At 37.9% G+C, this 23,923-nt stretch overlaps 1 protein-coding gene and 1 long non-coding RNA gene across 4 annotated transcripts in view; one reads left to right on the plus strand and one right to left on the minus strand.

The window, feature by feature from the left end:
* Window positions 1–1,448, minus strand: part of dia (diaphanous related formin 1) — an 81,179-nt gene extending 79,731 nt beyond the window's left edge. The window contains exon 1 of one of the 3 annotated variants that reach the window (XM_070106566.1): window positions 1,419–1,448. In XM_070106566.1, the coding sequence (XP_069962667.1) occupies window positions 1,419–1,433 (15 nt within the window). In that variant the 5' untranslated portion in view covers window positions 1,434–1,448. Of the gene's footprint in view, window positions 1–805; window positions 830–1,308 lie in introns of those variants that run through there. The other 2 variants (XM_036356714.2, XM_070106567.1) reach the window with 2 other exon arrangements.
* LOC118679794 (uncharacterized) lies at window positions 383–17,748 on the plus strand. The gene is made up of 2 exons (XR_011395203.1): window positions 383–585; window positions 17,508–17,748. It is a non-coding gene; the product is annotated as an uncharacterized lncRNA (long non-coding RNA).
* Window positions 17,749–23,923: the final 6,175 nt, after the last annotated feature.

Below are 23,923 nucleotides of genomic sequence, written 5' to 3' on the forward strand. Positions count from 1 at the left end.
TGAAAATTTCACAAATTTTATTTTACAATTTCTCGATTTATGGTTAAGTTTTCTTTTATATTATGCACTTATTATACACTAACACTTCACTAAAATGCTTCTACATATTTATTTTATATTAAATATTTAAATATTTTTATTAAGGATAATTATAACAGTGAAGATTTTAAAAATTTGATATATGAATACATATGGCGTAAAAATATGGCAAATCAGCATCATGATCCATTTGTAAAATTATCTGATGCAATAAAACATACGTTTAGGCCATAAAACCTTTTTCTTTTATTAAAATGGAAAATTTAGTTATTTAATATAATATTTTGTAGAGGGTAATTGGGTTTTTTATTTATTTTGATTGCTTTCATTCGTTTGGATATGGCAACACTTGTTAGCTGTCAACATGGAACCCATTTGTTATTGTTCATATAACGAAAATTGTGTAAAAATTAAATGCTTATTTAAAGCAAATACTCTCCTCTATCCAACCATAGCCCTCTTAACCCTGAAATCGTGGGATGCTAAACTAAAGACAGCCCGTCAGAATTATTAGAATTGAACATTGATTTAAATATTGAATTCAAGGTATTTTTGCACCATATAACGTAAACTAAATGTGGACAAACGAACTGGTGAAGTGTTAGTGGATATAAGAGCGAAAATTATAAGTGTAAATTAAAAAAATACGTACTTTTAATAGTTGAAATTTTCAACTTTAAACTTAAATATCTCGAATAATATAAGTTAGCCGCGGTAATATCTATATATATTATTGATCTGGAGGATCTCCTCTATTCGACCATACCGATTTCATTCCCGAAAACCAGAGACAGTATTCTAAAGCTTTCCCGCATCGTATGTTGAATTCTGACAAACATCGGGCCAGTATTGCTGTATTGTTGGTAGCCGGAGACTTTGTTTTCGGATTATGTATAATATATGAATTATACACTCATAATGTACATAACTATATCCATTAACACATCATTAATTAGTGTTTACACATTTATTTAATATTAAATATTGCATAAATAGTTTTAAATCGTAAACATTTTTGTTATATTTGCTTATTTATACAATAACAAAGGGTTGCATATTTACATATAATAAATGAGAACACCCATATTTTCCAAAAATACACGGCAAATACAGAATACTTATATCCAGTAAAAAAAAGAGAGGGTAATAAAGACATTATTACACAGCAATAATAAAGACAGTAATGTTTTTCCTAATATTTTTTAGAAGGAGCAACAAGTCATTGGGTCATCTATCAATGCACTTATCTTTATTGAATCATTAACTCACCTTTAACAAATGTATAATTTAATTTTCCCTCGATTTACTGAAGTAACACTGAAGAACACAGTGAATTTATTTCTAATGTGCCAATTAAGTATTGTTAACTTACTGTTTACCTTGAAAATAATCATTGGGGACTGCTACACGTTCAATAAATATCTCGACCTGAAATAGCAGTAAAATATACTGAACGTGTAGCAAGCAATATTGATGGATTGCGTTTCATAACACAAAATATTTAATACATTTTGTATGTAAATTCGCGTGCTGCCAGAACAAAGTACTGAAACCATATTATAAATAAGTAAGATTTCTAAAAAAAATTATTATTTATTAAAATTTATATCAAATAAAGCTTTTTCGAAGATCCGCTAAAGTCTTCACAATGGTACCTAGTATTTTCTTGCTCCAATGATTTCTTAACATTATTTTCATCAATGGCGTAAAAACTGTTAACTGCAGTTTTCTTTTGGCAGTTCATAAAAAAAAAACGGACAAAAAATTAAACACTTTACTAAAGCATAATTAGTCTTAAACATACATGTTTCAAGAACTCGATTTATTTCGAATATGTATCCTGACGTGTAAAATCTTGAACGTGTAGCTTTCAATCGCGATCAGTCATTCAACAATATCGATCACGACCTAAAGATCACAATTAATATTGAACGTGTGCACAGCGCCATTATAACGACAATCGAATCATACACAATCCTAATCGACGACCACGATATTAATAGAACTTTTACTATTGTAACGGATTTCTCGATAAATCGTCTACCTGTAACTCACTCTTGAGTTCGATCACTGGATTGTTAAATAAAAGTCCCAACTTAATGGCTACACACTATTCTTTATTTCTAATTCCAACAACTTAACACTTAGGTATTGCTCGTTATTCGAGCTTACCACTTCTTGCTTATGTCTCAATTGTTCTTATCACGACATCACTTTAAGTAGAACTGTGTTTGCTGCACAATCCGGCAGCCCTTATATAGTAAATCTGTAACAAAACATTGCTTCTAGAACATTCTGGCAACTACGAATTCGCTAACTAGTTGCTTCTGGCAGCTTATCGTTGATTCGATTTTGTTCTATTATCCATGTTCGTCACACTGCCCTCCACCTAAGTCTGATCGTCCCGATTAGACATATTTGCGATACCAAACAAAGCTTTTATGTCCCCCATCTCGTCTTCTAGGCTGTTGCTGACATCGTTAGCCGTTACTCTCTTCTTGGAGTTAATTCCATCCGTTTTCCGGATACTCAGTTTCTGGTACATCCCTTGACTTAAAGCTGACTCGAGATTCCATTCTTGATCAGAACGTAACTCCATTGGAACACCGAATCTCGTTACCCCCTTGTTGATGAATGCCTCCGCCACTGGTTCAGTCTCTTGGTTAGGAATTGTGTATACTTGAAATGGTCCTTGACTGCCAAAACATGACTATTTCCTAATTTATTGGTGGGATATGGACCATCTTCATACACGCCTATTTTCTCAACTGGCGCACGCGAATTGTGTTCTTTCATCTGCCCATGACTCCTGGACCTTGATCATTTAGCTACAATGTTCTCAGCATATTTCGCAATCCTTTCTATAGCTGATTGACAACCAGTCCAATATAACCTTTGCTTCAAATTCTCCAAGGATTTCATGTCTCTCAAGTGCCCTCCTCTTGGACATTTGTACAGCACGTTAAGAACCTCAGGAATTCCAACCCTTGGAACAACCATAAGTACTCGGAAGGTTTGCCCATTTTCGCTTATCCATACTCGATGCAAGCAGCCATACACTAACTTTAAACTGCTCCGTTCTGCCCAATATGATTTTCTGACTGGCCTTCCTGTAGTTATTTCTACAATCGTTGTACATTGGTTCAACTCCACTTCATGTAATGCACCTTCCAAATCTGGATCTTCTTGCACAGAGTCATCCGTTTCAGGTTCAATTTTATGCTGATCTTACACTTGTGATGGTCTACACGCTTCCTGCTCTTCTAACTGTAAGGACACTTGTGCTGGAATGCAAGCTTCTTGCTCTTCTAACTGTGAGGAACCTTTTACTGGTTCACACGCTTCCTCCTCTTCCAACTGTAAGAACACCTGCCCTGACATACGCAGTTCCAGCTCTTTCGACTGTGAGGACCCTTGTACTGGTACACACGCTTCCTCCTCTTCCGACTGTGAGGACACCTGCGCTGGCATACGCCCGTTCAGTTCTTCCGATTGCGAAGACACTTTTGCTGGTATACAAGCTTCTTGCTCTTCATACTGTGAAGATCCTGGTTCACATGCTTCCTCCTCTTCCAACTGTGAGGATACCTGCGCTGACATATGCACGTCGAGCTCTTTCGGTGCTGACAACTGTGCTGAAGAACGTGCATCTTGCGCTGCAAACTGCTCATCCAAATGCGTTGACAATCGCGTTTCCATTTGAGACATACGTGTATCCTGTTCTTTAAATAGTGTCGACATTTGTGTCGATATTTGCATTGACAATTGCAATATTGCTGCAAAAACCATGTTTATGTCCACAATCTTTGACGAGCATTTAGCCTCTTCCTTTTCTTCTATCTTTGTTGTCTCTTCTTCTAATTCCATGTGAAAGACATATTCCTCCACATTAATGTTTTCCGCCTCCATGGCCTCTCAAACGTGATTGTAATGCAGTTTTGAATCCATTTGTCGCCAAACCCCGTTGCTCCAGCTCATTTTTCAGTTGTGGAATCTTCAGATCGTTAAACTTGGCCATTTTCAAATAATTATCTCCTTGGGAATTTATTTGACAATCCCACTTCTGACACCAATTGTAACGGATTTCTCGATAAATCGTCTACCTGTAACTCACTCTTAAGTTCGATCACTGGATTGTTAAATAAAATTCCCAATTTAATGGCTACACACTTATCTTTATTTCTAATTCCAACAACTTAAGACTTATTGCTCGTTATTCGAGCTTACCACTTATGTCTCAATTGTTCTTATCACGACAACACTCTAACTAGAACTGTGTTTGCTGCACAATCCGGCAGCCCTTATATAGTAAATCTGTAACAAAGCATTGCTTCTAGAACATTCTGGCAACTACGAATTCGCTAACTAGATGCTTCTGGCAGTTTATCGTTAATTCGATTTTGTTCAATTATCCGTGTTCGTCACACTATTTTATACAATGAATCGCGATCTATCTCAAAAAATTTATGAATAAATATTCTATTATTAATAATAGTCCCAATTTAATGGCTGTACACTTAGACTTTATTTCTAATCCAAACAACTTAACGCTTTACTACTCATCCAAATTCACAACTTTTACTTGTATTTTAATTGCTCTTAACACGATTAACAATTATGTATTAATATTGTAACTGATTTATCCGATAAATTATCTACCTTGTAACTCACTCTTGAGCTCGATCACTGGATTGTTGAATAAAAGTCCCAATTTCATGGCTGTACACTTGGCCTTTATATCTAATCAAAACAACTTAACGCTTTACTACTCATCCGCATTCACAACTTCTTACTTGTATTTTATTTGCTCTTTACACCGCAACACTCTAATTAGATCTGTGTTTGCTGTACAGTCTGCCTGCCCTTTTATAGTAGATCTTTAACAAAACATCGTTTCTAGAAAATTCTGGCAACTGCGAATTCGCTGTCTAAATGCTTCTGACAGTTTATCGTCGATTCTGATTTGTTCTGGTATTCGTGTTCGCCACCTAGGTCTGTAGTGGTTGTAAGCGGTACCAAACGCTGCAAGCCGTTCAAGATGAACTGCCTTCATTTTATTCCTTGGTCTTCCAATGGTCTGTATGCGATACACTATATACAATAAAACCCATAGCGTTCATTGGCTTGTCGTGTTTTGTATTCATTTTATCGCTCATAATTTTGGTGCCCTGTCTCACCATAGCATGTATATCCCTCATCTCTTCTCTGAAGGTGTTGACTTCCTTAGCACTCCTTCCTCCGTTGGCGTTCATTCCAAATTTCAAATCAATCGGTAGTCGAAGACCATTACCAAAACTTACCCTTGCTGGCGTCTGACCCGTTGTTTCATGTACAACAGACCGATAAGCTATCAGGAACAAGGATATATGGGTATCCCAATCTTATTGATACTTGTTCACAACTTTTCTCAAATATTCTTCCAAAGTTCGATTGAATCATCGCACCATGTCATTGGACGCCGGATGTAGTGCAGTTATACGGGTTTTTCGGATACCCAGTTTCTGGCATATCTCCTGTATTAGAGCTGATTCAAAATTTCTCCATTGGTCAGAATGTAATTCTATTGGAACACCGTACCTCGATACCCAATTGTTGATGAATACATCCGGTACTGTTCCTGCCTCTTGTGTAGGAATTGCGTATGCCTCTGGCCATTTGCTGAAATAGTTCATGACTATCAAAACATATTTGTTTTCTAATTCACTGATAGGAAATGGACCAGCTACATTTATGGCAGGAATTCTTACTTTTGGAATAATCATCAAAGCTCGCGAACTTTGCCAAATTTCGCTTTCCCATACGCGATGCAGGCAGCCAGACACTAACTTCAAACTATTCCATTGTGCCCAATAAGCCTTTGCAACTGGGCTTTCTACAGCTATTTCTTCTCTCGTTGAACGTTTATTCATCTCCAATCCGTGTATTACACTTTTCAAATCTGGATCCTCTTGCTGACATTTCCGTAGCTTCTCCGGATCCCAGTCTGATGTTGGTGGAATCTGCTGGCTCTCTGTTGTTATCACTCGGCTAACGTTGTACTTATTATCGTAACCGAACATAAGTGTTACTTCCATATTTCTATAAGACATACTATTTTTTCGTGTAAATTTTGATTCCTTGATTCGCTACAAAGTCTACTCCAATTTTAGCTTCGTTAACGATATCTGCATTATAAAATTGTGTAACACGGCTGCCTTTCCAATTACGATCTCGCACGTTACCTTTCCGAGAACTAGGGTATATTCTCCAGTTGCAGTACGCAACTTTGCCCCAGCTAACGGTCTCACTTCTTTCTCAGCCAGATCAGATCGAATTATGGAATCTGATGTGCCCGTATTCACAGTCAGTGTTCGCTTTTCACCGCATCCACTAACGGTAACGTTACCCGTATTCCTGCTTATTTGTGAAATGGAGATTACAGGGCATTGGCTTGCGGGAGCCAGCCCGTGCTCTTTTCCGCTGGCTAGCTTTAGTTTTAACGATTGGTTTCATTTGACATTTTCTTGATCTCCCTCTGCTTTGCGTTTGCGTCCTCGCATGTATTCCATGGATTTATGTGCATAAGCTAAGTGAGTTAACCTCTCAATCTCTGTAGCAAACTAGAGCAACGACTAATTGGTTTTCTGGCGGCGATTTCGCAACTCTATTTGAACGATCTGCTTCCTGTGCTCACTAACATACCATCTTTCTAATGCACCCATCAACGTTTCATAACTACTCGCCTGGCAGTTTGGAACGGTATGTAAAATCTCCGCTGCAGATCCTTTAAATGCAACGAACAATGCAGCTACTTTATCTCCAGAATTCCAATTATTTGAAAATGCCATCTTTTCGAATTGAAGCTTAAAAACGTGGGACGGAACAGTGCCATCAAAGGATGGAGGTTTTGCCTTGGCAGAAGCTGTTGACACAATTGGCCGATTTAATTGTAGCTCACGGAGACGATCTCTCAATTCATCCACTCATCCACTTCTGCTATTTGTGTGGTCACCTGCGATATCCGTGCATCCTGCTCTTCTAACTGAAAGGACTCCTGTGCTGATATACGTACGTGATATACATCGTACGCTAGGAACTGCTCTTCCAAATGCGTTGACAATCGCGTTTCTAACTGCGACATTTGTAGGGACATACGTGCATCCTGCTCTTTAATTTCAGTCGATATTTGCATTGACACCTCTGTTGCTATCTGCGTTGACATCTGGGACATTGCAGCAAAAATCATGTTTATGTGCCCCATAGCTGACGACCATTGAGCCTCTTCTTTTTATTCTATCTTTGTTGTCTCTTCCTCTAATTCCATGTGAAAGACATATTCCTCAACATTAATGTCTTTCACCTCCATGGCCTCTCTCAACCGTTATTGTAATTCAGTTTTTAATATATGTGTCGCCAAACCACGTTGCTCCAGCTCCTTTTTCAATTGTGGAATCTTCAGATCGTTAAACTTGGTCATTTTCAAATAATTATCTCCTTAGGAATTTATTTGACAATCCCACTTCTGATTTCTCGATAAATCGTCTACCTTGTAACTTACTCTTGAGTTCGATCACTGGATTGTTAAATTAAAGTCCCTATTTAGTGCTATACACTTATCTTTATTTCTAATCCCAACAAATTAACACTTGTTCCTCGATATTCAAGTTTACAACTTATTGCTTATAGCTTAATTGCTTTTTACACGGCAACACTCTAATTAGAACTGTGTCTGCTGCACAATCCGGCAGCCCTTATATAGTAAATTCTTAACAAAAGTTCGCTACTAGATCATTCTGTCAACTACGAATTCGCTGTCTAGTTGCTTCTGGCAGCTTATCGTCGATTTTGATTAGTTTGGTGTTCGTGTTCGTCACAAGGTTTTGAAATAAGGCTACCCGTTCAATATAAATATATATTGAGATATAATGATAGCGATTCACGATCACGATTCAAGATCGCGATATTTATTGATCGTGAACGATGCAATATTGATGTTTTATCATATCGCACAATGCAATAAATGTATTGCGATTCATATCACAAATTATTATACATTTTAAAATCCGGATCGAGGATCGGGGACAGCGTATTTAGCGTTCAATACTGATCGCGGTATCCACGACATTTTGTAGGTAAATTCACAATACGGCTGAACAAGGTATTGAAAATAGTTTAGATACGTGTGAATTTCCCTAATATTGTATTATATGTTTATATTTAGTTAAACATTTAAGCATTTTCAAAAATCCGGTGACTTCGTAACAATGGTGGCTAAAACGGTATAACGCTCTCTTTGAATTTGATTCTTCGAAACCATAAAAACTTTTCTTTCATTGTTTTTAAAAAATAAACACTGCATATGTGTTAAGGAAGTCTGACCCGCAAACGTTCAAAGAAACACGTCAATCATCATTTTATATTTGCACTCACGTCGCTCGACTGTCATGCATCATCGAAAGACCATTTTCTTATATAGGTTGTCAAATATCTCCCTTCCGCTTTTTTGTCTTTTGAATTTCGCGGCTATGTACAAAGCGCTACAGAGCTCGTATCTGGCAACACTATACATAATTTGAAAGGTCTTGTCATAACCTACAAAACAACGCTATGTATGATTAGTTTGGATATTGCGTTCAACAGTTATAGACGTGTAAACATGGAGTTCACTAACGCCGAAATTCGCGCTATTTTAAAGTTTTCCTTCGTTAAAGGCAAATCCGCTAGAGAAACGTTCCGTGAGATTAATGGTGTTTTGGGGGATGGTACTCTATCACTTCGAACCACGGAGGAATGGTTTCGACGATTCAGAGCCGGTGAAAACGACACCATGGATAAGCCAGCCGGCGGAAGACCTGTGACGACAAATACCGATCAAATCATGGAATACATCGAGTTAGACCGGCATATGGCATCTCGTGACATCGCCCAGGAGATGGGAGTTAGTCACCAAACCATTTTGAACCATCTGCATAAGGCTGGATACAAAAAAAAGTTTGATGTTTGGGTGCCGCATAATTTGACGCAAAAAAACCTTCTAGACCGAATCAACGCCTGCGATATGCTGCTGAAACGGAACGAACTCGTCCCATTCTTGAAGCGGATGGTGACTGGCGACGAAAAATGGATCACATACGACAATATCAAGCGAAAACGGTCGTGGTCGAAAGCCGGTGAATCGTCCCAAACAGTGGCCAAGCCGGGATTGACGGCCAGGAAGGTTTTGCTGTGTGTTTGGTGGGATTGGAAGGGAATCATCCATTATGAGCTGCTCCCATATGGCCAGACGCTTAATTCTACTATCTACTGCGAACAACTGGACCGCTTGAAGCAGGCGATCGACCAGAAGCGTCCAGAATTGGCCAACAGGAAGGGTGTAGTGTTCCACCAGGACAACGCCAGACCACAAACTTCGTTGATGACTCGTCAGAAGCTACGGGAGCTCGGATGGGAGGTTTTATCGCATCCACCATATAGCCCGGACGTAGCGCCAAGTGATTACCACCTGTTCCTGTCCATGGCGAATGCCCTTGGTGGTGTGAAGTTGAACTCAAAAAAGGCTTGTGAAAAGTGGCTGTCCGAATTCTTCGCAAATAAGGAGGCGGGCTTCTACGAGGAAGGTATTATGAAGTTGCCGTCTAGATGGAAACAGATCGTCGAACAAAACGGCGCATATTTAAACTAAATCCGATCACTGTAACACTTTTTATAAAGCATTGAATGAAGAGCAAAAAAGCGGAAGGGAGATATTTGACAACCTTTATTAAGGGTTGCTGCAGTTTTATCGCAAAAAAAAAAATTAAGCAAATAGCAAAAACCAGAGTGCATGTAAGTTGGGTATCAAAACGGAAGCAATTTACACATGAAAGTCTTTTAGATGAATTGAAAATATCAAGCGAAAGAGATTATCATAACTTTTTTAGAATGGATTCAGAAACTTAATGATTTTAAACACTGAAAATTCATTATTTAATTACATTAACATTAGCTCAACAAAATATTTTGTATCAAACAAATAAAACAAATTTAAAAAATTTAAATGATTAAGATAGATTTATGGGGTCGCCTCGTATTTTAAAAAAATTAAATTTTTATGACTATTTTTTTCGTCCTTTAACTGTGACAAATGTCAAATGAACTAGTATTTGCCAAGCATGAGTTGATACGATCAAATTAGCAGCCGTCAAATAGAAATATCAATAATTTCTGATATTCATCAAACAGCGCCCAAAAAAAGGCGGTGTATGAGCGTTGATGGCATTTTTGACAAGGGAACATCTGGCGGCGATTGGTTCAAAGCAGTTCTGAAACTCTAATACATTAAAAGTATTTTAATGACAACAGATACATATACACATATGCAACAAAATGTGAGTTGTGCACAATTATTTAAACCAGAGAACGTAAATTATAGATAAGATACAGAGGGAGTAGATTTATAGAAAATCACGATGGGTGGAATTCCATCACAGCTAGCTCGGAAGCAGAAATTTTTACAATGGCGAGTGAACAGAGCTGCTGATCATGGAATAAAAATTATGCTCAGAGACTTGCTTTGATTTTACAGCTGCATGGTAGTCTTTTGGCTTATATTTTTGTACGTTTATATGCATTAATATTTAGTGATATGAATATAAATTTGCTCAAAAAAAAATTATAAAAAGAATTTCAGTCCTCACCGTTCTGGTGTGTGCAAAAACCTTGGCACGGTGTCAAAGGCCTCTTGAAATCGTGATTGTAATTCGGACTTTACTCCATTTGTTGCTAGATCACGTTTTTCCAGCTCCTTTTTCAGCTGTGGAATCTTCAAATCGTTAAACCTTGCCATTTTCAAACAATTCTCTCCTTGGGAGTTCATTTGGCAATCCCACTTCTGTCACCAATTGTAACGGATTTCTCGATAAATCGCCTACCTTGTAACTCGCTCTTGAGTACGATAAGTAGTTTGTTAAAAGAAGAGTACTTTTCTGGGCTGAAAAGTTGAAAAACTTGAGCGTAGCTCCGCCACTAATCGGTTCAATAAATATTCGAATATATCTCACAAACCTATAAAGGCGTGAAAATCGGTAAAATCGGATAGTAACCATGCCCAATTCCCATATAACGGTTATGTTTAAAACTATTAAATGCATAATTAATTAAATTTCACATCATATATGGCACGGAAGGGCTTCCCAGGAGTCCGTAACATAATCGGACAACGTTCGTGGCACGGGCATGAAATTTCATATCGCAGGACTTACTCAACTAACCTAAATCTGCTTAATAGTTCCTCTAGCCACAACATACCTATAATAAATAATTTCGAACTTCCGGTTGACTTTATACTGTATATATCGGTCAGTATGTAAACTATCATAAAGAAATTCTTGGAGAATCTTTAGAATAACAGTACCTATAATAAATAATTTCGAACTTCCGGTTGACTTTATACTGTATATATCGGTCAGAATGTAAACTATCATAAAGAAATTCTTGGAGAATCTTTAGAATAACAGTAAAATGCTTGTGCTTAAAATGGATCAAATCGGGTGAATAATATATTAAATTCAGCACCTTTGGTTTAGTTTATGTCACATATATCTCATTTGGTTTAATTTGCTTGATTTTAATATAAACATCTTGAACATGCAGTAAAAGGTAGAAATAAAACTGAGTCTACGATCCATAATATAAGTAAATAATATACTAAACATGTTCCTTTGTCCATAATTCAGCTCGGAACATGTCGCTACAGAATATAATAGTTTTGTTCACCTAACGGTTTTTTGTATCACCTAAAACTAAATGAGATAGATGTAGAGTTATTCAGGTTGGTTAAAAAGTGAGTAATGCTCACCAAGAAATAGCAGTACTAGATCCAAATTTTTTTATTTTTATTTGGTACATCTGTCGTTAGAACACATGCACAGTTACTCTGTCATTCTTCAGATTATTTTTTTAATATGGATGGAGATTATTTTTTAAATTGAATATCGCACAGTGATTAGATTCTTTGTTTTGAAAGGTTTAAAATAAAAGGAAGTTTATGAACAACTATAAGAAGCGTATAAGGAGTCCTCATCTTCAAAACGCACCGTTGAATTTTGAGTTAGTGAATTTAAACGTGGTCGTAGGCTTGAAGACGATTCACCCGAAGTACGACTAAAAACCGAAACCACACCAGAAATCATTCAACAAGCTCATAATATTGTAACGGATTTCTCGATAAATCGTCTACCTGTAACTCACTCTTGAGTTCGATCACTGGATTGTTAAATAAAACTCCCCAATTTAATGGCTACACACTTATATTTATTTTAATTCCAACAACTTAACACTTATTGCTCGTTATTCGAGCTTACAACTTCTTGCTTATAGCTTAATTGCTCTCATCACGACAACACTCTAACTAGAACTGTCTTTGCTGCACAATCCGGCAGCCCTTATATAGTAAATCTGTAACAAAACATTGCTTCTAGAACATTCTGGCAACTACGAATTCGCTAACTAGTTGCTTCTGGTAGTTAATCGTTGTTCGATTTTGTTCTATCATCCGTGTTCGTCACACTGCCCTCCACCTAAGTCTGATCGTCCCGATTAGACATATTTGCGATACCAAACACAAAGCTTTTATGTCCCCCATCTGGTTTTCTAGGCTGGTGCTGACATCGTTAGCCGTTACTCTCTTCTTGGAGTTAATTCCATCCGTTTTCCGGATACTCAGTTTCTGGTACATCCCTTGACTTAAAGCTGACTCGAGATTCCATTCTTGATCAGAACGTAACTCCATTGGAACACCGAATCTCGTTACCCACTTGTTGATGAATGCCTCCGCCACTGGTTCAGTCTCTTGGTTAGGAATTGTGTATACTTGAAATGGTCCTTGACTGCCAAAACATGACTATTTCCTAATTTATTGGTGGGATATGGACCATCTTCATACACGCCTATTTTCTCAACTGGCGCACGCGAATTGTGTTCTTTCATCTGCCCATGACTCCTGGACCTTGATCATTTAGCTACAATGTTCTCAGCATATTTCGCAATCCTTTCTATAGCTGATTGACAACCAGTCCAATAAAACCTTTGCTTCAAATGCTCCAAGGATTTCATGTCTCTCAAGTGCCCTCCTCTTGGACATTTGTACAGCACGTTAAGAACCTCAGGAATTCCAACCCTTGGAACAACCATAAGTACTCGGAAGGGTTGCTTATTTTCGCTTTTCCATACTCGATGCAAGCAGCCATACACTAACTTTAAACTGCTCCGCTCTGCCCAATATTATTTTGTGACTGGCCTTCCTGTAGTTATTTCTACAATCGTTGTACATTGGTTCAACTCCACTTCATGTAATGCACCTTCCAAATTTGGATCTTCTTGCACAGAGTCATCCGTTTCAGGTTCAATTTTATGCTGATCTTACACCTGTGATGGTCTACACGCTTCCTGCTCTTCTAACTGTAAGGACACTTGTGCTGGTATGCAAGCTTCTTGCTCTTCTAACTGTGAGGAACCTTTTACTGGTTCACACGCTTCCTCCTCTTCCAACTGTAAGAACACCTGCCCTGACATACGCAGTTCCAGCTCTTTCGACTGTGAGGGCCCTTGTACTGGTACACACGCTTCCTCCTCTTCCGACTGTGAGGACACCTGCGCTGGCATACACCCGTTCAGTTCTTCCGATTGCGAAGACACTTTTGCTGGTATACAAGCTTCTTGCTCTTCATACTGTGAAGATCCTGGTTCACATGCTTCCTCCTCTTCCAACTGTGAGGATACCAGCGCTGGCATACGCCCGTTCAGTTCTTCCGATTGCGAAGACACTTTTGCTGGTATACAAGCTTCTTGCTCTTCATACTGTGAAGATCCTGGTTCACATGCTTCCTCCTCTTCCAACTGTGAGGATACCTGCGCTGACATATGCACGTCGAGCTCTTTCGGTGCTGACAACTGTGCTGAAAAACGTGCATCTTGCGCTGCAAACTGCTCATCCAAATGCGTTGACAATCGCGTTTCCATTTGAGACATACGTGTATCCTGTTCTTTAAATAGTGTCGACATTTGTGTCGATAATTGCGTTGACAATTGCAATATTGCGGCAAAAACCATGTTTATGTCCACAATCTTTGACGAGCATTTAGCCTCTTCCTTTTCTTCTATCTTTGTTGTCTCTTCTTCTAATTCCATGTGAAAGACATATTCCTCCACATTAATGTTTTCCGCCTCCATGGCCTCTCAAACGTGATTGTAATGCAGTTTTGAATCCATTTGTCGCCAAACCCCGTTGCTCCAGCTCCTTTTTCAGTTGTGGAATCTTCAGATCGTTAAACTTGCCCATTTTCAAATAATTATCTTCTTGGGAATTTATTTGACAATCCCACTTCTGACACCAATTGTAACGGATTTCTCGATAAATCGTCTACCTGTAACTCACTCTTGAGTTCGATCACTGGATTGTTAAATAAAACTCCCCAATTTAATGGCTACACACTTATTTTAATTTCTAATTCCAACAACTTAACACTTATTGCTCGTTATTCGAGCTTACAACTTCTTGCCTATAGCTTAATTGCTCTTATCACGACAACACTCTAACTAGAACTGTCTTTGCTGCACAATCCGGCAGCCCTTATATAGTAAATCTGTAACAAAACATTGCTTCTAGAACATTCTGGCAACTAAGAATTCGCTAACTAGTTGCTTCTGGCAGTTTATCGTTGATTCGATTTTGTTCTATCATCCGTGTACCTCACAATATTGTTAGTAAATATCCAAGTTTGACTAAGCGGGAAATTGCTAATGCCATAGGCATCTCAGATTACAAATGAAAAAGCTGTTAGGAAAGTTAGTGGCGCACATGTTAACAATTCAACAAAAACTGGATCGAAAAGAAATTTCTCAGCACAATTTGGAGCGTTTTGAGCAAAAAAAAACCGATTTCTTGTGTCGATTTATAACTATGGATGAGACTTGGATCCACCACCAGGATCCTAACAAGAACGTTTACAGTGTACTAAAGCTGGTTGTTTAGCTCCAAAGCAGGTGAAGTCACAACGATCAGCAAAGAAGGTAATGGCATCAGTTTTTCGGGATGGAATTTTGTTGATTGATTATTTACCGAAAAGTAAAATAATCAACTCTGAATACTATAGCACCCTTTTCGATCAGATGGATGAAAAAATTCGTGAGAAAAGACTTTGTTTGCACAAAAAAATAATTTTTTTTTCAAGACAATGCACCTGCTCAGAAAGGTGTTAGCCCTGACAAAATTCAACGTATTAAAGTACGAATTGCTTGATCACCAGATTTGGCTCCCAGTAACTACTACCTCTTCAGGAACCAAAACAATTCCTGCGTGGAAGGCGTATATCGTCGAATAAAGAAGCTATTACAGACGGGTATTTTGCAGAGCTTCCGGAAAGTCATTATAGGGATGGCATAAAATTATTTGAGGATCATTGGAATGAGTGTATTGAAGTCGAGGGAAATTATATTGAATACAAAAATATATTTCGTACTAGTAACAGTGTGTTTTCATATTATATAATATATAGATGATCAAGATGACAAGACGAATTGAATTCTAAGAGACTTTCGGTCTGTTTATCCGCCCGTCCGTTCAGTCGCTAACTTGAGTAAACATTGAGTTTTGATGAAACCAAGTACACGTGAAACAGTGCATTGCCACGCTCACAAAATGAGGAAAACATATAAAGGCCTATAACTAAGCCACATATTAAGGCACAAAAGGGTTCTTTGGTACAACGAATCGGTCTAATGGACAGGTCGGTCAAAATTTTAAAAGATTAGGTGTGGCACCGCCCTGAATAGGTTTAACTTATATATCTCTCAAACCATTCAAGCTATAAAGATCCAAATGTGCACCAGAAAAACTCTTTTCACCCCTCTTATAACATTGTGAAAAAAGATGAAATCGGATGATAATCACGCCTTCTCACCATATAATGGTTCTGCAAACCTCACCTTCGGGAAAAATCACATATGTACGTCCTGACCACCACATCGCCTACTTTCCATATACAACAATTTTAAATTCCATCTTATTCCTTAACTCTTCAGTGTACAAGTCAGGCACCAATGCCAAAATCGGAAATGTAAAAGCTCCCAGAAACCGAAAATGGGGACCCCAGTGCATATTGCTACCTTTTCTCCGAAAATATCGTTCAATCTGTAAGGTACATTTTTGAATTTTAGAAAAAACCTTTTTCTGATATTGGTATGCCTATGTGCCGAAAATGGATTAAGTCGCGTTAATACTTCAGTTAGAATATACCTAATATAAATATTTTCGAGCCTCCCGCTGACTTTATATCGCATGTATCGACCAATATGCTATTTACCTTAATGGAAATGAGAGAGCGATTTTTTTTATTTTTTCGGTGTATCAATCAGTTCAATTTGTGTTAAAATGGGGTGAAAACCTGCCCTAGATCCCATATAACAAATATCAAGATTTTCAAACATACGGTTGACTCTACTTCTTATATATGTATTGGTGATGGTATGTTAGGTACTTTAATGAAACTCAGAGAGCTTTTCCTTTCTTTAGTAATATGTAGTATTGTCAAAAATAGAAAAAATCGGATCAATACTAACCCTATCTCCCATATATCTATGATACCTAACAAAAGATTTTCAAACTTCCGACTGGCTCTACACCGTACGTATTGATATAAGATATCGTGGCAAAATTAAGAGAATGTATAATATTGAATATAATATAGTTTAATGCCGAAAATATGTGAAATTGTTCAACAAAAATTTATTGAAGACGATTAGGTTTTCTTAATAAAAAAAAATCGCGATCCTGAATCGCTCTCAATATATCATAGATAAAATGATCCGAAACTCCTCTCTTTGCCTTTCGAGAGAGCTCATGAACTTTCAGTGCTGCCAAGAAAAACAACGAGTTCATGAGCTACTGAACAGATGACAACCAAAACAATGAACTACCACAAAGAATCCCGCAGAAATAAATTGCGAAATCAGTGGGTAATTTGTAAGATCAGATTTTTTGTTGACTTTTACGTATATTTGTAATCTTTATTTAAAGAGTTTTAATATAGTTTTGTTTTTAAGAAAGAGCGGGTATATTGTTTTGTATTGTTTTGCTTAGCAGTACCAATTGTCAACGTTTATACTTATTTTGGTTAGAATTCCCAGCAAATGTTATGTAAACTTTGACTTCCGAATAAATTATCAAAAAATATTTGTTTATTGAGTATATAAAAAGGAAATAAGGATCTGGTTAAGCTTATTTAAAACTTGTAAGTGTTTTGAAATATTAAAATATTTTGTTAAATTTAGTTTAAAAAGTAAATTTTGAAAATCTTTTGTGATCAAAATATACACTTACATATATTTAGATATCATATAGGATATCTAGCTTGTTAAACTAATTTTATTTATGTATATTTTTCTGTAAAATGGAAACCGAAAAATACCCAAGAAATACATTAAAAATCTCAAAAAAATTTGGACTTTTACAGCGCTCTCTCGATTCAAAGAGTTTCGGATCATGTCATCCACGCAATATATATTATATTAAACGGATAGCAGCCCCTAATCTTGATCCATGATCACACTCAAGCAGCAAACATATTTCTAATTAGAGTGTTGCCATGTAAAGAGCAATTAACATATATGTAAGAAGTTGTGAATGTGGATAATGAGTAGTAAGGCGTTAGGTTTCTTTTATTAGAAATAAAGTCTAAGAGTATAGCCATTAAATTGGGACTTTTATTTAACAAACTACGACCGAACTAAAAAGTGAGTTACAAGGTAGACGATTTATCGAGAAATCCGTTACAATTGGTGTCAGAAGTGGGATTATCAAATAAACTTCCAAGGAGAGAATTGTTTAAAAATGGGCAAGTTATAACGATCTGAAAATTCCTCAACTGAAAACGGAGCTGCAAAAACGTGGCTTGACAACAAAGGGAGTAAACTCCAAATTACAGTCGCGGTTACGAGAGGCCTTTGACGCCGTGCCAATTTTTGGGCACATACCAGAACGATGAGGACTCCGATTTCTTTTATAATTTTCTTTTGAGCAATTGAATATTCATATCAATAGATATGGATGCATATAAAAGTATAAAAATACAAGCCAAAAGGCTAACATGCAGCTGTAAAATGAAAGCAAGTCTCACAGCATAATTTTTATTCAATGCTTTGTTCAATCGTAATTGTTAAAATTTCTCCTTCCGAGCTAGCTTGATGGATTTTCACCCAACGTGATTTGTTAGATTTTGACAATTTACACGCTGGACCGCAATTCAGCCTCTTCTATAAATTTTCGTTCTTTGGAACTTGTTTATAATTTACCCTCTCTAGTTTAAATATTTGTATACGAACTCAAAAGTGAGAGTTAAAGTAGTTTATTCATCGAGAAATCCGTTATAATTAGTGTCAGAAGTGGGATTGTCAAATAAACTTCCAAGGAGAGAATTGTTTAAAATGGGCAAGTTGAACGATCTGAAGATTCGTAAACTGAAAAAGGAGCTGGAAAAACGTGGAGTGGGCAACAAAGAGAGAACACTTCTTTGGACTCAGCTTTAGACCACCGCAGGGTTCCCGTGGAAATCCTTTTCCAAGTTCTTAAGGTGTTCATCGAAGCTTTTACCCAACACGGTGATATCGTCGAGGTATACCAAACAGGTGTTCCAGTGTAATCCTTTTATTAGCCGGTGCATTAGTTTCTCAAAGGTAACAGGAGCGTTACATAATCCAAAGGGCATTACGGCAAATCAAGTGTTGAGAACCATTTTGTGCCTGATAACGAGTCCAGCGTGTAATCGGTTCTAGGTAGTTGATAACTGTCTTTGTTTGCTACATCACCGTCTTTAGTCACCATAGTTTCATGTTGCCATCCTTCTTTTAAGAAGCTTTACAGGTGAGCTCCGAACTCGCCGTATTTGCTCATTTCACATACGCTCTGGTTTACAACTTCACGTTTTGCTAAAGGAACGATTCGAGGAGCCTGCACACGTGGGTGAACCAATTACTTGAAAAAATTTACAACATACAGAAATTACTGGAAAAATTTACGGAAGCACGTAAGAAAAATGATGGTGTGTTTAAATGCTTTAACTGCGGAAAAGTGGCCATATTGCACGCAACTGTAACCAGTCCAATAATCCAGTTGGACTTAAATGCAAAGTAGAGGAAGATCAAGCAAATATCAAATCCAACCAATCGCTGAACTCTATTTCACAAATTAGCAGGAATACGAGTAACATTACCGCTAGTGGATGTGTAGAAGGCAAAAAACGCATACTGACTGTGGATACCGGCGCATCACATTCCATAATTCGCTCTGATCTGGCGATAAAGAAGTGAGACCATTAGCTGGGGCAAAGTTGCGTACTGCAACTGGAGAAGATACCCAAGTTCTCGGAAGAGCAAAGTGCGAGATTGTAATTTGAAAGGCAGCCGTGTTACTCAATTTTATAGTGGCAGATATCGTAGACGAAGTCATAATTGGAGTAGACTTTCTAGCGAATCAAGGAATCACAATTGACATGAAGAACAGGATTATGACCTTTACAAATTTCATTATCGGTTGCGATAATAAGTACAACGTTAGACGATTGTTAACAACAGAAAGTTAGCAGATTCCACCAAAATCAGAAGCAGTTATTCGGGCACAAATAGATGGAGACTATGGACCAAACAAGTGGTGAATTGTTGACGCCACAAAAGAATCTACACGAAACTTACTTCTAGGCAAAACTCTAGCTATGACAACACAAGATAAACGTGTTCCAGTAAGAGTACTTAATGAGTTCAGGTTACCAATCAAACTCTCCAAAGAGCTATATTAACGCATGGGTCGAGGATCTAGAGACAAACCATCAGAATAAGACTAACCAACTTCTTCTCACATATTCATCCATATTTGATAAAGACGATGCCAAATTAGGAAGAACCAAAGTTGCGAAATATTTTATTATCACAGGTGATGCAAGACCAATCCGGCAGACTCCTCGAAGCGTTCCTTTAGCAAAACGTGAAGTTGTAAGCCAGGCCATTGGTGAAATAAGCGACGTAATCGAACCATCAGAGAGTCCATGGAGCTCACCTGAAGTGCTTGTAAAAAAAAAAGATAGCTACATGAGATTCTGTGTGGACTATAGAAGGTTGGATGATGTAACAAAGAAAGACAGTTATCCACTACCTAGAATAGATAACACGCTGAACTCGTTATCAAGCACAAAATGGTTCTCAACAACATTTGCAAAGCTAATGAAAAGATAGAGGCAGTAAAAGATTGGCCCAATGTTTAAAATATACAAGAATTGCCGAGTTTCCTTCAATTATGTACTTATTATAGACGATTCGTTCCAAATTTTGCCAGCGTAGCTAGTAGCCTCCATGAACTCACGAAAAAGAACAGAGTTTTTAAATGTAATAAAGAACAAGAAGTGGCTTTCCAAATTCTAAAGAAACGATTAAGCACTGCGCCAATGCTGGCATACCCGGTGCCAGGATCAGCGTTTATTTTATATACGGATGCTAGTGGATTTGAAGTAGGAGGCGTTCTATCACAAGTTATTGATGGATATGCGAAAGTGGTTGCGTATTACAGCCAGACCATAAGCACGTCAGAGAGAAATTATGGTATTACTCGGAGGTGTTACTGGCGTTGGTGAAGTGCATCAAACATTTTCATAAGTACCTTTATGGCTTTCATAAGCTCATGCAGCATTAAAATGGCTTTTACAATTCAGGAACCCAGAAGGATAGTTGGTACGGTAGATTGAGAGACTCCAAAGTTACGACTTCTCTATAGAACATCGCAAAGTTAGTAGTCATGGAAATGCTGATGCCATCTCCCGCCGTCCATTTAATTTGGAGTGCAGACAATGCTCGCAAGCTGAGGCCAAAGAAGACATTATAGATGTCCGATTAATGACTATAACATAAGACTAAGCACAATGGAAAAGTTTGAAGTTAGTGTCTGGCTGCTTTCATCGCGTATAGGAAAGCGAAGATGGCACAACGGTGCAAGTGGAGGACACATGGGTATCATTTAAACCTTGAAGAAATTAAAACAAAGATTTTGTTGGGTGGGTTGTCGTCAATCAGTTACGGAGTGGATCGCCAATTGTGTCGAGTGCATTGCTGCTAATAGGCCAAGGTCCAGGATTCATGGAGAGATGGAGCGGTATAATTCAAGTGTGCCGTTTGAGTGAGTTGCTATGGATGTAACTGGTCCATTTCCTATCAGTGAATTAGAAAACAAATATGTTTTGGTAGTCATGGACTATTTCAGCAAATGGCCAGAGGCATACGCAATTCCTACACAAGAGGCAGGAACAGTACCGGATGTATTCATCAACAATTGGATATCAAGGTACGATGTTCCAATAGAATTACATTCTGACCAAAGGAGAAATTTTGAATCAGCTCTAATACAAGAGATATGCCAGAAACTGGGTATCCGGAAAACCCGTATAATTGCACTACATCCGCAGTCCGATGGCATGGTGCCATGATTCAATCGACCTTTGGAAGAATATTTGAGATAAGTTGTGGACAAGTATCAATAAGGTTCGGATACCCATATATCCTTGTTCCTGATAGCTTATCGGTCTGTTGTACATGAAACAACGGGTCAGACGCCAGCAAGAGTAAGTTTTGGTAATGATCTTCCACTACCGATTGATTTGAAATTTGGAATGAACGCCAACAGAGGAAGGAGTGCTAAGAAAGTCAACAGCATCAGAGAATACGAGATGAGGGATATACATGCTATGGTGAAACAGGGCACCAAAATTATGAGCGATAAAATGAATGGAAATTACGACAAGGCAATGAACTCTGAGGGTTTAAGGAAGGCGATTGGGTATTGTTATGTAACCCACAACGAAAGAAAGGGTTATCTCCCAAATTACAGTGTATTTGGCAAGGACCATACCAGGCTATTAAACGATTCAATAATGTAGTGTATCGCATACAGGCCATTTGAAGACAAGGTAATAAAATGAAGGTGGTTCATTTGGAACGGCTTGCATCGTTTGGTATAGAAAATATATCTAACAATGACGATCAGGCTTAAGTGGAGGGCAGTGTGGCGAACACGAATACCAGAACAAGTCAGACTCGACGAAAAACTGCCAGAAGCAACTAGCACTAAATTCGTAGTTGCCAGAATGTTCTAGTAGCGACCTTTTAATAAAGATTTACTAAAAAAGGACTGGCGGATTGTGCAGCAACACAGTTTTAAATAGAGTGTTGCCGTGTAAGGCGTAATTAAGCAATAAATTATAACCTCGAATAGCAAGCAATAAGTGTTAAGTTGTTGGAATTAGAAATAAATATAAGTGTATAGCACTAAATAGGGACTTTAATTTAACAATCCAATGATCGAACTCAAGAGTGAGTTAAAAGCTAAAACATTTATCTATAAAACAGGGGTACCAAACGCTGCAAGCCGTTCCAGATGAACCACCTTTATTTTATTCCTTGGTCTTCCAATGGTCTGTACGCGATACACTAAATCATTGAGTCGTTTAATAACCTGGTATGGTCCTTCCCAATTACTCTGTAATTTGGGAGATAACCCTTTCTTTCGTTGTGGGTTACATAACAATACCCAATCGCCTTCAATAAAACCCTCAGAGTTTATTGACTTGTCGTATTTTGCTTTCATCTTATCGCTCATAATTTTGGTGCGCTGTCTCAGCATAGCATGTATATCCCTCATTTCGTCTTCTAGGATGCTATTGAATTCCTTGGTATTCCTTCCTCCGTTGGCGTTAATTCCAAATTTTAAATCAATCGGTAGTCGAAGATCATTACCAAAACTTACCCTTGCTGGAGTCTGCCCCGATGTTTCATGTTTAGCAGACCGATAAGCCATCAGGAACAAGGTATATGGGTATCCCAATCTTTTTGATACTTGTCCACAACTTTCCTCAAATATTCTTTCAAAGTTCGATTGAATCGTTCTACCATGCCATCGGACTGCGTATGTCGTGCAGTTGTACGGGTTTTCCGGATACCCAGTTTCTGGCATATCTCCTGTATTAAAGCTGATTCAAAATTTCTCAATTGGTCAGAATGTAATTCTATTGGAACACCATACCTCGATACCCAATTGTTGATGAATACATCCGGTACTGTTCCTGCCTCTTGTGTAGGAATTGCGTATGCCTCTGGCCATTTGCTGAAATAGTTCATGACTACCAAAACATATTTGTTTTCTAATTCACTGATAGGAAATGGACCAGCTACATTTATGGCTACTCGCTCAAATGGCGCACCTGAATTGTACTGCTTGATCTGATCATGACTCCTGGACCGCGGCCCTTTAGCAGTAATATACTCGACACAATTTGCGATCCACTCCGTAAATAATTGACGACAACCAACCCAATGAAATCTTTGTTTTAATTTCTCCAAGGTTTTATTGATACCCATGTGTCTTCCACTTGGACCGTTGTGCAGCTCGTTGAGAACTGCAGGAATTCTTACTTTTGGAATAATCATCAAAGCTCGCGAACTTTGCCAATCTTCGCTTTCCCATACGCGATTCAGGCAGCCAGACACTAACTTCAAACTATTCCATTTTGCCCAATAAGCCTTTGCGACTGGGCTTTCTACAGCTATTTCTTCTCTCGTTGAACGTTTATTCATCTCCAATCCGTGTATTACACTTTTCAAATCTAGATCCTCTTGCTGACATTTCCGTAGCTTCTCCGGATCCCAGTCTGATGTTGGTGGAATCTGATGGCTCTCTGTTGTTATCACTCGGCTAACGTTGTACTTATTATCGTAATCGAACATAAGTGTTACTTCCATATTTCTATAAGACATACAATTTTTTGGTGTAAATTTTGATTCCTTGATTCGCTACAAAGTCTACTCCAATTTTAGCTTCGTTAACGATATCTGCCAC

Source organism: Bactrocera oleae, chromosome 3, assembly GCF_042242935.1.
Source record: "Bactrocera oleae isolate idBacOlea1 chromosome 3, idBacOlea1, whole genome shotgun sequence".
Lineage (NCBI taxonomy): Eukaryota > Metazoa > Arthropoda > Insecta > Diptera > Tephritidae > Bactrocera > Bactrocera oleae.